General features: G+C 42.2%; 1 protein-coding gene across 1 annotated transcript; it reads right to left on the reverse strand.

The window, feature by feature from the left end:
* Positions 1–9,225: 9,225 nt before the first annotated feature.
* NXT1 (nuclear transport factor 2 like export factor 1) lies at positions 9,226–12,435 on the reverse strand. The gene is made up of 2 exons (XM_037057006.1): positions 12,014–12,435; positions 9,226–9,967 (listed from the first exon to the last, which is right to left on the reverse strand). Exon 2 carries the CDS (start codon positions 9,905–9,907, stop codon positions 9,485–9,487), a length of 423 nt encoding a protein of 140 aa, XP_036912901.1. The 5' UTR covers positions 9,908–9,967; positions 12,014–12,435; the 3' UTR covers positions 9,226–9,484.
* Between the last annotated feature and the right edge of the window lie 4,189 nt (positions 12,436–16,624).

Below are 16,624 nucleotides of genomic sequence, written 5' to 3' on the forward strand. Positions count from 1 at the left end.
AGACAAAAATCATATGATCATATCAACAGATGCAGAAAAAGTATTTGATAAGGTACAGCACCCATTTATGATAAAAACACTTAGCAAAGTGGGGGTAGAGGGATCATACCTCAACATCATAAAAGCCACATACAAAAAACCTACAGCCAACATCATATGCAATGGGTAAAATTAAGAGCTTTCTCACTAAGTTCAGGAACAAGACAAGGATGTCCGCTTTTACCACTTCTATTCAACATAGTATTGGAAGTCCTAGCTACAGCAATTGAAAAAGAAAAAGAAATAAAAGGCATCCAAATTAGAAAGAAGGAAGCAAAACTGTCGTTGTTTGCGGATGACATGATAGTGTACATAGGAAATCATATAGACTCCACAAAAAAAACTACTTGATCTATAAGTGAATTCAGCAAAACAATGGACTTCAAAGTCAATATTCAGAAATTGAAAGCATTTTGCACACCATAATAGTGAAATATCAGAAGAGAAATTATGAAAAAATCCCATTTGATATAGCAATAAAATAAAAGTACCTAGGAATAAACCTAAACAAGGAGATAAAAGACCTGTACTCAGAAAACTACACAACACTGAAGAAAGAAATCAAGGAAGACACAAACAAATGGAAGCATCTACCATGCTCATGGATTGGAACAATTAACATCATCTAAATGTCCATACTACCCAAAGCAATGTATATATTCAATGAAATATGTATTAAAGTACCAGTGACATATTTCACATATATAGAAGAAACACTTTAGAAATATATATATGGAATCATAAATGATCCTGAATAGCTGCAGCAATTTTGGGAAACAAGAACAAAGTAGGAGGGGTCACAGTACCTGATATCAAACTGTATTAAAAGTCCACTGTAATCAAAACAGCCTGGTACTGCCATAAAAACAGTCACATAGACCAATGGAGCAGAAAAAAGGTCCCAGAAATAAAGCCAAGTCTCTATGGTCAATTAATACCTGACAAAGCGGAAAGAAGCATAAAATGGGGTAAAAATAGCCTCTTCAACAAATGATGTTGGAATATCTGGACAGCTACATACAAAAAAATGAAACTTGATTACCATCTTACACAATACACAAAAATAAATTCAAGGTGGATAAAAGACTTAAATATAAGGTGTGATACCATGAAAGTTCTAGAGGAAAACATCAGCAGGAAAATCTCAGGCATTCCATGCAGCAATATCTTCACTGATATGTCCCCTAAGGCAAGGGATGTAAAGGAACAAATAAACAAATGGGACCTCATCAAATTCAAAAGCTTCTGCATGGCTAAAGAAAACAGCATTAAAATGAAAAAAGAACCAACTATATGGGAAAACATATTTGCCAATGACACCTTGGACAAGGGTTTGATCTCCAAAATATATGAAGAGCTCACATGGTTCCACTCCAGGAAGACAAAAATCCCAATTAAAGCATGGACAAAGGATCTGAAGAGACACTTCTCCAAGGAGGACATGCAGAGATCCCAGAGGCATGTGAAAAGATTCTCAGCATCACTAGTCATCAGAGAGATGCAAAATAAAACCACAATGAGTTGCCACTTCACACTGGTGAGAATGGCCATCATAAACAATTCAACAAACAAGTGTTAGAGAGGATGTGGAGAAATGGAACCCTAGTGCACTAGTGAGAATGCAGACTGGTGCAGCCACTGTGGAAAACAGTATGGGATTTTATTAGAAAACTAAAAATAGAAGTTGCCTTTTGATCCAGTAGTTCCATTGCTTGGAACATACCCTAAGAATCCTGAAGCACCAATCCATAAGGACCAATGCACTCCAATGTTCATAGCAACATGTTTACAATAGCCAAGTTCTGGAAGCCCATCAGTAAATGATGGGCAGCTAAGTGCCCATCAGTAAATGAGTGGATAAAAAAACGCTGGTACATTTACATGATGGAATACTATGCAGCAGAAAGAAAGAAGGACCTTGTACCCTTTGCTGTAGCTTGAATGGATCCAGAGAGCATTATGCTAAGTCAAATAAGCCAGGTGGTAAAAGACAAATACCATACGATCTCACCTATAAGTGGAACCTAATCAGCCAACCAAACAAGCAAGCAAAATATAACAAGAGACATTGAAATTAAGAACAAATTGACAGTAACCAGAGATAAGGTGAAAGGGGGTGGGGGTAAAGGAGAAAGCATTGTCAGGGAGCATGTATAAAGGACACATGGACAAAGCTAGAGAGGGTAGGATCAAGGGTGGGAGTTGAGGATTGCTGGGATTGGAGGGGAAGTGGTAGGGGGAAAATGCAGATAACTGTACTTGAACAACAATTTTAAAAGAGACTTAAGAAATAAAGAAAAAAGATGATGTTTGTAAAATTGGAGGCAGGGCAGCAGAGGCTTTTTTTGAGTAGGGCTCTGGGAGGCCACACTGAGGAGGTAAGCTTGAAGCAACAACTCCAGGAGTTGTGAGGGGTTTTGGGAGAGGCTGGAAAACCATGTGGCAGGAAGGGCAGGCCACTAGCCCCTCTCCTGTGAGCCTCTCTTGGTTCAGGTGAGACCCCATACCCAATGGTTTCTGCTTCCCACCTGGTTGGGTGTGCAGAAGACAGGCAGTGTTCTACAGAACAATCGGCCCTGGCCATGACCAGACACCCAGATACTGAGCACTGGGTCCACTCCTACTGGACACACCCAGGTAAAGCAACTAGGATTCTCAGCGAAAATATTACCTTACAGGGATGCCCACCTGGAGGAATCCCTGCATGTCTCCCATACAACCAGTGCTCTGCCTCCAGGCTACAGCTACCAGGGCCTTTTGTTTTGCAGCTTTTCCTAGGAGAGAACCCTGCCCTTCCCAGTGAGGGTTGGAGCCAGAGAGGGAACCCTCAGCTGGAGCGGGGCAGGAAGGCTGGGAAAGGAATCCAGTTTAGGGGTCAAGTTCTGCCCCAACCTCCATCATTCCTGAGATTACAGGACATTCAGGCAAAGGTTTTCACAAAGTTGGGACTAAAAGACTGAATTTTGTTTTTTCATCCCTCCCCATCCATTGCTTTCATTCATCCCAGCAATGGAACCTTGAAACGAATGGTGTGGATGAATTTATATTTGCAGCCTGTGAATACAGATGAAAGTGGACATGAATTTATAAACTTGATTTAGAAAATTAATTGTAATACAAATCTAGATAAAGTGGTTATAATTTTTCTTATTTCAACTTTTTATAAATTTTAAATTATTCTAATTCTAAGGTTTATTTAAAAAATAATTGTGCTGAGGAGTGATGTTAATCCCTGTGTGGGTTTTTTTTTTTTTTTTTATTTTGGTCCAAATCCACAAACCTTACTATTGGTGGAAAACAATAGTAACACTGTGGTGTCTGTGAAAAGAGTTTCCTAAGATCTGCACAGAAGGATGTGGCTCTTTATTGAACTTTATTGATGCTGTAAAATTAAGTGGGTTCCCCTACTGACTTCACAATGTCTCAACTCCATCCATCTTGCCATGGAAAAAGTCCAGTCTTGTCCTCAGCAAGACCAACACAAAAGCCAGTGTCTAGTCCATCTTGTGAGCTTAGCCTGTCCATTGTTGTGCTGCAATATTCAGACTCTTTCTTGGAATCTGTATGGAGACCATGTGACCATGGGCCACATGACTGCTAAGGCCATATAGCTATGGAGAGAGGACATGTGGATGTGCACAGCACAAGTTCAGATCTGAGATAGACTTGTTTCCTGGGACTATATTAGTTTTGGTTTGGGATGGACCAGGTGCCTTTTCCAAAGAATCAGTCATTTTTCCAAGCTTTCATGGGCTTTGGATAGGTTTACACCCCCTAGTTAGACTGACAGGTCTCTTTGGTCAAGCACCTCTCCCTGTGCCCCCCCCACCCCCAACAATCTAGTACATGAGGGGAGAAGGAAAGTGTTTAATCCCTTGGTGGAGCAATGCTGTGGTCCCCTGAAGTGTGGAAACCTGTAGTTTCCTGGGGAAGCAAATAGGCTTGTGTTCCCCATTTTATTAAGCTCAATATCTAGTTCCCTTTGCTTCTCATTCCTAGCTAAATACTGACAGTAACATTATGGTGTGGATAAGGGGAAGGGAGGGGCTCACTTTTTCTGTGCTTCACTCTCTCCTGGTTATCGTTATTTCAAGGTCTCTGAGACAGGTCAGCTCTCAGGTAAAACTGAAGCTAAGAGGCTATGACAGAACAAAGTCTGTTGGTTTCTTACTGTGGCTTTGGTTTCAGTTTGATTAAAACCACAGAGGCAGAGTAGAAGGGTGTGCAGGGAGCAGAGGGAAATCTTGGGTAGTCTGAGGGAGAAGTGGTAAGGCTTGGTTCCGGGGAGTGTAGAGGGTGAAGAGCAGAGTTACTTGGAGCATTCTGATAGAAGTGAAATGGGATGTGGGATGTGAAACAGACAGTGAGAAAAACTAAGGGGGTGCTGGTAGACCATTTTCACTCAGATTCAATATTCAGGAAATGCCAGAAATTAAGAAGCTTCTAAATGTGGTCAGTTCCAAGCTCAGCAGGTGCATACTGATCCTGCCCTTCTTTGTTGACCATGATCCATGTAGCAGGCTCTGTCCTACAAATATTGCACACACTTAAGTCAGGTATAATACTACCTCACTATACAGATGAGGAAACTGAAGCTTGCAGAAGCTGAGCAGCAGCTGAAATTTGGTGTCTCTGCAATGCCCATTTTAAAAAAAGATTTTTTAAATATTATTTTTAGAGAGAAGGGAAAGGAGAAAGAGGGAGAGAAAAATATTGACATTGATGTGTGAAACATCAATTGGCTGCTTTTCATATGCCCCCAACTAGGGACCTTGCCTGCAACCCAGGCATGTGCCCTGACTGGTAATCAAACTGGTGACCTTTTGGTTTGCGGGTAGGCACTCAACACACTGAGCCACACCAGCCAGGGCTCTGCAATGCCTATTTTTCACCTTCACACTTCACTGACAAATCAGTCTCTTAGTGAAAGAAAAGAGTGGATGTTCCATTAAATCAGTGGTCCTCCATCCTTACTGAGCATCAGAATTTTCATGGATGGTTGATTTGGTTAGTGGTGGGGCCTGAGAACCTGAATTCTTGGCAAAGGCCTAGGTGATGGTCCAGAGAAGCACAGCTCTAGAAGGTTTCTAGAGTACATCCAGAAATAAGGATCAGGCTTTGAAGATGCCATCTGAGGCTCCTTCCAGGTTTTCAGCTTATAGCATCCCTAAAGGGAAGTTTTTCCTAAGCTACCTTGTCTAGAATCCAAAATTATGATCTTTTTATAGTACTTCAAGAAATGTCACAGCCAGTGTGCAAGGCTGCCACCAAGCTCGTCAATGTTTACTGCTCCAGCATGGATGAGCAGAGACAAGCTGTCCCTGCTGGATGTGGAGGAGGACATGCTGATATGGGATGGAATTCCCATCTCCAGGCAGACAGTTGTGGGTGAGATTTTCAGCTTACTGCTTCCAACTCATTGTATGTCACCAAGTCCACTGCCAGCCTGTGAAGCACCCAGAAATGGACAAGATGAGCATTCTCATTGTGCCCTGCGAGAGCAAAGTTTGAGGGGCATCCATAATGCAATTCCCACCAGACCTTCATTTTGAAAATGCTACCTGGTCCAACAACAGAGAAATGAGGTTGTGCAGGGTTGCTGCCAGTTGAGGGAGGTGGTGGGTGCCAGACACCCACCCAGTAGTTTCTAATGTGGAAGCCACATTTTCCTTGTGGAGGGTGGGGCTGCTGCAGTTCACACTACATACTAGCAGCCTGTCTGCTGATGTTATGTTTAGTTCCCCTTACTAACCTACTTTTTCCCTTGCCCTACGAAAGGCCTAAGTTCTGAAATCTGAAATATAAAAATGCAATAGAAATGTTGCCAGCTTTGTGTGTTTGGGATTGGGGGTGGTTGGGGTGTTTCAGGGGAGGGACTCCTGTGGAGAGGTGGGAGGGGCTGAATTCCTTGGCTGAGCTGCATGCACAGGAATTCACACACACACTCTCTCTCTCTCTCTCTCTCTCTCTCACACACACACACACACACACACACACACACACACCTGCAAATCATAGTAGAAAGTGAAATAGCTCATCTTCAGCAGGGGATTAAGGCCTAAAGTTTTATTCTTTCTGCTCACACTTCTGTTAAAAGGCAGAATGTTCTGGGAATAGGGTCACCTTATACACTTCATGCTAGTCAGTGATCATCTGACTCACCTTCCCCAGAGCTGGGAGATGACAACTAAATAGTAATTGTAAAGCCCTGAGCAGGATGGTGGCAGAAAGGAGGCAGAGAGTAGGGCCTTGGCTCTAACAGAGGGTGGCAGGGCCAGATGTCTTCATGTCTCTATCTAAACTACATCTGTATTTACATTAGGCAGTTTTTTTTCAAGAGTAGTTTTTAATTCATCTTATGCATCAAGCAGGTAAGGCTCCTGATGTTCTCAGGAAGTCAAGGAACAAAGGCCTTCCAGCCTGGCCTCAGTGGTCTCTATCATCCAGAGACATCCTCTCCTTAAGGGACAGTAATAGTGTCTGCATTTTATGTCCTGTGTTCAGTGGGGTCATGTAGACTCCAGGCCTCTTAACCCAGCAGGTTCTGTTGAATTCCCTTTTCTCTCTGCTAGAGGCAAGGGAGATGGCACCTCACTACTTTTCCCTGTGGGGACAAGGAACAGGGATCTTGGAGCAGGTTGAAAGGCTTTCTTCCAGGAAATCTCTCCCCAAAACACTCTGCCTCCCCTCCTTATGAGGCAATGGACACTGGTACCCTGAGGTCCCATCCTGATAAGCACTGGGGAGTTGAGGGTTTCCTTGCTGTTGTCAGTCTGATGAGGGTGTGGTACCTCCTGCTATCACCTAGGTGGCTGCTATGCAATGGTGTGGGGGATTGATGTGGGGAAACCACCAGTGTTCATTGCAGGCCTTAACTAATTCTATTACAGTAAACTGAGTTTACACATCATTTCCTTCCTACCTTCGTTCTATATGTATTTTTGTTTTCCCTTTTTAATTATTTTCTTGTGCCCTTATGGAAATATGGCCTGTCCTTTGTTGCACACACCCTTCTCCACTGCTTATGTTTGGCTATATGTGAAAAAAAAAATCATTGAAAAATTGTGGCTTCAATAAAATGGAATTGTATTTCTTGCTCCCCGGGAGAAGCTAGAAGAACTCCATGAGGTTGACAGGGCCTATAGTACCTGCTTTCCATTCTTCCACCCCTTTCATGTGACCACAAAGTGGGCCTCACTGGCCCTGTAGAACTGCTAGAACATCGATCCTCATACTTTCTTCCCAAACAACAGTCGGAAGGTTGGGAAGGAAGAAAAATGGGCTACCCCAATCTTTTAAAACTTCCCTTAAGAGTCACAGGACCACCCTACCTAGGTGGTTGAAGGAAGGCTGGTCTTTCTTCAGAATACTTTCTGAACCAAAAACTCATTTTCCCTTGTTCCTGAAGGAGGCACAAAGGGATACTGGGGGGCCACTAGAGGTCTACCCTAGTGCTCTTCAGAATATGCCACCTATATTTTTTATTTCCCAAATCTATTGCTCTGTGGGGACAACAGCTGTTGTCTTGAAGCTTGTCAGGCCAATGATTCAGACCCCAGGGAATTTGTGTCAAGCTCTCTCAGAACCTGATGGACTTGTGCCCTCTATCCAGGCCTGTGTTAATGAGGTGGCATTCCACCTGGTCCCTTAAGGAGGACTTTTGAGATTTGAAGGCCAGCAGCATCTCCCTCCAAATCAGTCTCTGCATTAATGTTCCTGGCCCACTCCACCTTTCTCCTGAGGGACAGTGCTCCAGGGTCTCACATAATTCTACATCTTGGTTTGGAACCTCACTCTCATCTCTCATATGTACAATATTTTGACAGTATCCCAGCTGAATTGCTTGTCTCATCTTACTATGCACACATCTGTGTGACTGGCTGAATCACTCTTTATGTGTCCTTTGACACTGAATTTAATTTACCATTTCAATATCTTACCTCCTAATTACAAACTCTTCGAGGGGAAGGAACACACCTGTGCCTTCTTTGGTTTCCACAGTGCCTTGGCAGAAGAATTCCCTTAAAGGGCACACCCCCTGTATGCCCATTGCAAACCTTTTTTCTCACTTGGTAATAGGTTTTGCTACAGTATTTGACATAGACCCTGAGCCAGTAATGACTTAAAGATAGGACTTTTTGGTGGTTTCACATGATCACCAGGGACTTAGGCTCCCCCCAGCTCAACAAACACAAACCAGTGGTCCAGCCATCATTGCTGCCTTCTAGGCAGCAAGACAGAGGATGTCTTTTGAAGCAAGATTCTCCTACAAGCCCAGTTCTTCTATTTCTACATTATTGGCTGCAACTTGATCACATGTCAAACAGTTATAAACTCAGCTAGGAAGTTCTCTTTTAGGTGGGTACTTTGTCTCACTAAACATTGAATTTCAGTAACTAGAGAAGGGGGGGCAGGTATTGGGAGGAAAATCTCATCTGTGCCACTGTACACATCAGTATTCTTCTCCATTTTCCCTTTCCAAATCCTAACCCACAACCCTATCCCAAACCTAGCAAAGAAAATTTTACTAAGGAAGTCATGTAGCCACAAGATCTCACCTATTGGTCAAAAGATGATGAAACATTCTAGTTTTCTATTCCTTTTTTACATTGGAGAAATACAATTATAGAGTTGATCTTCAGTGTCAATAAAACTAGCTTTTAATTCTGATGCCTCCCCTACCCCAACCTCAGTACTTCTTCCTCATAAAAACAGTTCTTCACATTCTCTTTATAAGAGATTAGTTAATATAGCTGTTTCATTTACAAGCAGTTATGAGCTCTTTAGTATTTCACCTGTTCTCATTCATGTAACTCTCAGCTAAGCTTTTAAGGTAGGGCCCAGCCACCTCCGTTAGGTGACTCTGATATATTCTAAAGTAAACTACACATTAAGACACCTAGAGTGCTTTTGAAAAATGCCAATGCCCAGTCCTACCCTCAGACTTTCAGGATAGTTGCTCTGGGATGTGTGGCCTGACCAAAGGTAATTTCAAAATGTCCCAAGGAATTACAGTTCGGAAATGGTTGTGAAGTCCAGCTCCACTACACCTGGGTATACACCTGTGCCTGGTGCAGGTGCTTGGCCTTGGACCTCACACTTCTGCAAGTGTCTTTTACAAAGCCTACTGCCTTTAACTTACCCTCTCCTTAAAATCTGGTCAAACACATCAGGCAAGAGAAAACAAACATTTGTATTATTGTTTTATTTGTCAGAATTTTCAGAACTAGGGTGTCTACTGGACGAGTAGAAAAATAGAAGATTTTACTACTATTAAAAGGCAACTATGAGAAACAAATACTCAGAGGGGCTCCTTGGACTGAAATAAATGCAGAGTTCAGCCTGGGCAGTGTATCTTACAACAGAAAAGAAATTGTGTACACACATTTTGAGATCTGCATTTCCCTCCAGAGCTGGGGCTGAAGCAGAGGCCTTTCCAGCTCTACTAGCTGGCCCAGTCCTGGAACCGGAAGCAGTCACTTGCTATCTTCCACACTGTATTACTGGGTGAAGCCTGGGCGGTCAGGAGGAAGTTCTGGTTGAAGTCCCGTTGTTTGTTGCCTTCAAACTTCACTGTTCCACAGATCACAACAAGGACTGTGGTCTGGCTTGGGGTGGCTTCATCATGTACAGGCTGACAGTCAACCACATTGATTTGGAACTCACTAGAAGGCAACATTTCAAAAAACTCACTCAAGGACTCTTGCCCTGAAACAGCGTTTCCGTTCCACACCAGGGTGGCTGTGCCCATGTATAGGCGGGACAGCAGACGCCTCCGCTTATCCATGGTGGTGTAGTAGACATTGACAAACTCCTCAGCAGCCCTACAGGCCTGATCCACGTAGGTCTTGAAATCCACTGATGCCATCTCTGGTTTTGGTGAAGGAGGCCTCCTTCCAGGTGCTTCCTGCACCTGAGGGAGCTGCGGCTGTGGGGCAGGACGGTCAAAAAGAACCCATGTTAACACAAAATTTCATTCTGTCCTGACAAGTTTTTTATTGGTGGCAAAACAATTACATACTATAGAGAGATGACTCAGGCTCAGATTGTTGCTGACACCTAATCTTACTAAACCTGTTTTCTCATCTTAAAATGGGATTATTACCACTTGTGGTATAGTTGTAATGTAAGAATTAAATATGACTATATACTAAGTGTTTAGTTAGAAAAGCCTAATACCTCCATGCTCAGAAAATGGTAGCTATTACTATGAATGTTAAAAATCTTATTTTATAAAACAGCATACTTGATCATGGAAGGCCACTTTTTCCTAAAAGTGTGAAACAGGTGTTCCTGTCCCTAGAGAAATAAGGAAAATTTATCCTGGGTAAAGACAGTGGACCTTGTTGAAGAGGACAGTGGCCTAATAAAGGCCAAGCAGATGGCATATGCTCATCAGCTTGTAACAGTCTGTGATAGCCTATCATGCATGAGTTCACTCCACAGATACTGGAAGGTTTTTTCTTTTTAAAGGCAGGTTTCTTAAGAGGGTAAACGAACAAATTCCACAAGGACAGAACCAAAATGATGGCCATAATCCTCATGATAAGCTATAAGAAACCTGGCGGCTGACTGGGAATGAAAATGGAGAACACTTAGCATCTGTGAACACCAATACTGACTAGGTAAGTCCTGTAAGCCACAATGGAAAGATAAGTTAGAATCAAAGAAATTCTGAGGGGTGGTAGTGGAGAGTAGGGGTGGCAAAAAAGAATTTCAACTAGCTGAGATGCTACATTTCTTTAAAAAAGCCCAAAAGCATAAAGAAATACTATTGTTTCCCCTCCCCACAGGGTACGGTACAACTATTACAGTTCTCTGTTCTTTTGTACATGATTAAAATATTTCACTAAAAAAATCCAACAGAAGACAACATTACTAAAATAGTGGGTATGTTTAGACTTACAAAATTAAATATTGAACAAATTTTTCATTTCACAGATCTTAACTTTTTTAATGAAATAGATTTTTAAAAATTCCACACTAGACTGAGAAGGAGTCAGGTACTTTTAAGGGCTGAGAAAGGTGGAGACCTCTGCCTCCTGCAAGAACTGTAAGGAGCTGGGAGGAAGCATAGTCCTAGGAATGAGCAGCTCCAGGGACAGATTCAGACTGTGGTTTTTCTGTTCCCTTCAGTAACCTAAATTCAAGCCTCAACAAACACTGTGAGCTGGTTATTTGCTAAGTGTTTTATATGCATTACCTCATTTAATAGTCACCACAAATGGATGAGAGGGTGTTACTATGATAATAATTATACTAATAAGAAAATTAAAACTTAGGTTTGGATCTTGGCAGTAAGGACACTATCATTTATAAGAACGTATATGCATCTTGAAAATGTTGTCAAGATTATGCTGTCCTTTTACTTGCTTATTTTTTTATGTTCCTGCACTTATGAAATCAAGTTCATAATAGCACAATTTGTGAAAATTTCCTTTCAAGGGCCCACATTTCTCTGTTGCAGGAATTCTCAATCACCAAAGGTCCACATTATTCATAACCCTGACGTTCCTCAGTCTCTCTACCATCTGAATTCAGTATCAGAAACACCCCTCATCTCTACCCCAGTTCCTGGCTCACATTTTCAGTTCCAACAAAGCGTGCTTTCCAAACACAGTTTTAACAACCTGCCCCGCCGCATGCTTAATAAAACGACCACTTCCACTTGCTGTGAAACAGTCCTCATCTCTCATAAGCCACTTCATCATAAGAGTGGCTTTTATCCGAACACGTAAAACCCGCTTATTTTGGTCATGTTCTGGACAGAAACCTGCTACTGGGTACTGCCCCTTTGTCATCAAGCGAATTTACTGTCCAGCTTTTGCACAGGCCAAAGCCTGATACAGAACTGCGGCGCTGCCACCTGGAGAAGGGACAAAACCTAGCTTAACCCTGACAATGGAGGGAGTGCGTGGGAGGCACACATAGAAGATAGTGAATCCCTCAGACTGTCCGGCAGGAATTCACCTACCTGTGTCGGCGAAGTCCAGGGTCGATGTGGACCTCGACCTCGGTCTGCCGGGTCAGCGCCGATTGCGGTGGCCCTGGTCCAGCGGTACAACGACGTGAATTCGGGCCACAGATCTTTCGACAGCCTGTCCCTTAAGGTCGCAGGGCGGGCCCGCCGATGCTCTGCGCTCTTCCGCTGTTTAGGAGGAGACAGAAGGAGTCTCCCTTAGCTCCTCTTCTCTCTAGGAGGCCCCGCCTGGGGTGCAGGACTTCTGAGCCTGGAGACTTTACACTGCCCTCTAGGGGTTACACCCGTGGTCCACGGTGCTCCCCGATTAGGCTAGCGTCGGACAATGCGCGCTCCCACCTCCCCAAGAAGGGCATCTGTGCCAACCAGTGGAACGGTGATCTCGGAGGCTAGCTCCGCCTAGGTGTGGCTCAAAGGTGATGGAGACTTCCGGGAAAGGGGCTTTCCCAGAATGCCACTACAAATCCACCTTGGGTTTTCATTGGCCTAAGCGGATCACAGATGCCTACCCGTTAGGAGGGATTTCTGGTTGGATAAAACTTCCTGGTTGGATAAAACTTCCCAGTTTCCTCTCCCTAGCCCGGGAATTGAGGGGGTGGGGTCAGCTCTGCGGCTGAAGAGGTCGCTTAATAAGGAAGGGTAGGGAGTGTGAGTGCACTATCGAGATATCCCTCATTCTCTAGCAGTTAGGGTTATCCCCCGGTTAAGACCAGTGAAGCTTTACTACTTGGAGCAGTTCCAGGAAGCCAGCAGCGACAGTGACCCATCGTAAGGCTTTCAATCGGAGATAACGTGGGGAGTCAGTATGTCCTGCACCAGGGAAACTCCACGAGTCTGTCAGTGAAGCCCGCAAAGCGTGTATTGAACTCAAGTACACATTGAGGAAAACCAATTTATATTAAGTGTGAAATTAAACTAAAAGTGCAGGAAGAGTTAAGGGTGTGGGTAGGGCTTGAAGTAATCAATGTATGCCAAATAGGGAAACTTAACCTTCTTGTGTCCAGTGAATTGAGGGCAGAAGAAGAACTGCTCAAGCTCTGGCTCAGAACCTCCTAGCTATGCGACACTTAATGTTCTCTCTGTCTTTGAAACTAGTTGCATTTCAGCTATCTGGAACCTGGGCTGTTTTTTGTTTGTTTGTTTTAACTGAAATTTTGTTTAAAACAACAAGCACAATAGAATACAACCAATTAGCATGGGACTCAGGAAATTAGTTTATAGCATAAATTTAAAACTTTGGTTTCTTTTTTTTTAATTTTTTTTTTTTTGCTGTTTTTGTTTAATTTTATTTATCTTTAGAGGAGAAGGAGAGGGGGAGAGAAACATCAATGTATGGTTGCCTTTTGTGCATCCCCTGCTGGGAAATGGCCTGCAGGGAACCGGCCTGCAACCCAGGCATGTGCCCTGACTGGGAATCAAACTGCGATCCTCTGGTTCGCAGGCTTGTGCTCAATCCACTGAGCTACACCAGCCAGGGCTCAAACTTTGGTTTCTTAAGATACAAGATTTTTTGTTTTATTTTTTAGTTGTTTTTTAAAATTTTTTACATTTTATTGTTGTTCAAATGCACCTGTCCAAATTTCCCCCCGCCCTTGCATTACTGCTTGATTTTGTCTATGTGTCTTTTATAGTTGTTCCTGAATACGTTTCCCCACTTCCCACCAATTATCCCCTCCCACCTCCACTCTAGTTACTGTCAGATTGTTCTTAATTTCAGTGTCTCTATTTATATTTTTGTTCTTGTTTGTATTGTTGAGTTCCACTTAAACGTGAGATTATATGGTATCTGCTTTCACCACCTGGCTTATTTCACTTAGCATAATGCTGTCCAGTTTCATCCATGCTGTTGGGAAAAGTAGGAGGGCCTTCTTTCTTTCTGCTGCATAGAATTCCATTGTGTAAATGTACCATAGTTTTTTGATCCATTCATTTACTGATGAGCACCTAGGTTGTTTCCAATTTTTGGCTCTTGTAAATTGTGCTGCTATGAACATTGGGGTGCATAGGTTCTTTTGGATTGGTGTTTCAGGGTTCTTAGGATATAATCCTAGCAGTGGAATTGCTGGGTCAAAAGGGAAATTCATTTTTAGTTTTCTTAGAAAATTCCATACTGTTTTCCATAATGGTTGTACCAGTCTGCAATCCCACCAACAGTGCACTAGGGTTCCCTTTTCTCCACATGCTCTCCAGTACTTGTTGTTTGTTGATGTGTTTATGATGGCCACTCTCAGCAGTGTGAAGTTGTATCTTATTATGGTTTTAATTTGCTTCTCTCTCTTTGCCCAGGTTCCAGATAGCTGAAATGCAACTAGTTTCAAAGACAGAGAGAACATTAAGTGTCGCATAGCTAGGAGGTTCTGAGCCAGAGCTTGAGCAGTTCTTCTTCTGCCCTCAATTCACTGGACACAAGAAGGTTAAGTTTCCCTATTTGGCATACATTGATTACTTCAAGCCCTACCCACACCCTTAACTCTTCCTGCACTTTTAGTTTAATTTCACACTTAATATAAATTGGTTTTCCTCAATGTGTACTTGAGTTCAATACACGCTTTGCGGGCTTCACTGACAGACTCGTGGAGTTTCCCTGGTGCAGGACATACTGACTCCCCACGTTATCTCCGATTGAAAGCCTTACGATGGGTCACTGTCGCTGCTGGCTTCCTGGAACTGCTCCAAGTAGTAAAGCTTCACTGGTCTTAACCGGGGGATAACCCTAACTGCTAGAGAATGAGGGATATCTCGATAGTGCACTCACACTCCCTACCCTTCCTTATTAAGCGACCTCTTCAGCCGCAGAGCTGACCCCACCCCCTCAATTCCCGGGCTAGGGAGAGGAAACTGGGAAGTTTTATCCAACCAGGAAGTTTTATCCAACCAGAAATCCCTCCTAACGGGTAGGCATCTGTGATCTGCTTAGGCCAATGAAAACCCAAGGTGGATTTGCAGTGGCTGAGCATCTTTTCATATATCTCTGGGCCCTCTGTATATCTTCCTTGGAGAATTGTCTGTTCAGGTCTCTTGCCCATTTTTTAATTGGGTTGTTTGTCTTCCTGGAGTGGACTCGTATGAATTCTTTATATATTTTGGAGATCAAACTCTTGTCCAAGGTATCATTGGCAAATATGTTTTCCCACACAGTTGGTACTTTTTACATTTTATTGCTCTTTTTTTTTTAGCTGTGCAGAAGCTTTTTATTTTAACGAGGTCCCATTTGTTTATTCTTTCCTTTAGGTCTCTTGCTTTAGGGGATGTATTAGTGAAAATATTGCTGCATAGAATATATGAGATTTTCTTGCCAATGTTTTTCTCTAGGACTTTTTTGGTGTTTCAACTTATATTTAAGTCTTTTATCCACTTGAATTTATTTTTTGTGTGTGGTATAAGTTAGTAATCAAGTTTCATTTTTTCATTGTAGCTGTCCAGATCTCCCAGCATCATTTGTTGAAGAGGCTATTTTTACTCCATTTTATGCTTCTACTCCCTGTATTAAATATTAATTGACCCTAGTGGCTTGGCTTTATTTCTGGTCTCTCTATTCTGTTCCATTGATCTATGTGTCTGTTCTTATGCCAGTACCAGACTGTTTTGATTACAGTAGCCATGTAATATAGTTTGATATCAGGTACTGTGATACGGAACAAACCTACTTTGTTCTTCTTTCTCAACATTGCTGCAGCTATTTGGGATTGTTTATGGTTCCATATAAATATTTGAAATGTTTGTTCCATACCTGTGAAACATTTCATTGGTACTATAATAGGGATTGCATTGAATCTATACATTGCTTTGGGTAGTATGGACATTTAGATGAAGTTAATTCTTCCAGTCCGTGAATCTGTTTTATGCTTCCATTTGTTTGTGTGTTCTTTAATTCCTTTCTTCAGTGTTGTGTAGTTTTCTGAGTACAGGTGTTTTACCTCCTTGGTTAGGTTTAATCCTAGGTACTTTTTTTTATTGCTGTAGAAAATAGGATTTTTTTTTCTGTTTCTGATATTTCATAGTGTACAAAATGCCTTTGATTTCTGAATATTGACTTTGTATCCTGCTGTTTTGCCAAATTTACTTATTAGGTTGAGTAGTTTTTTGGTGGAGTCTATAGGATTTCCTATGTAAACTGTTACATCACCTGCAAACAATGTCAGTTTTGCTTCCTTCTTTCCAGTTTAGATGCCTTTTATTTCTTTTCCTTGTTCAATTGTTGTGGCTAGGACTTCTAATACTATGTTGAATAGAAGTGGTGAAACTGGGCATCCTTATCTTGTTCCTGGTCTTTCAGGGACACCTTTTAGTTTTTACCCATTGACTATGATGTTGGCTGTGGGTCCCTTGTGTGTGGCCTTTATTATGTTAGGAAATGCTCCCTTATTCCAACTTTGCTAAGGTTTTTTCTTTTTTATGGTAAATAGGTGCTGTATTTTATCAGATTCTTTTTCTGCATCTGTTGATAGGATCATGTGATTTTTGCCTTTCCTTTTTTTATGTGATGTATTACATTTTGTAATTTGTAAATATTGTACCATCCTTGCATCCCTGGGATGAATCCCAGTTGATCATGTTGTATACTCTTTTTAATGTATTGTTGGGTGAGGTTTGCCAGTATTTTGT

This window comes from Sturnira hondurensis, unplaced genomic scaffold, assembly GCF_014824575.4.
Source record: "Sturnira hondurensis isolate 20B ecotype Veracruz unplaced genomic scaffold, ASM1482457v3 Scaffold0009244, whole genome shotgun sequence".
Classification (NCBI taxonomy): domain Eukaryota; kingdom Metazoa; phylum Chordata; class Mammalia; order Chiroptera; family Phyllostomidae; genus Sturnira; species Sturnira hondurensis.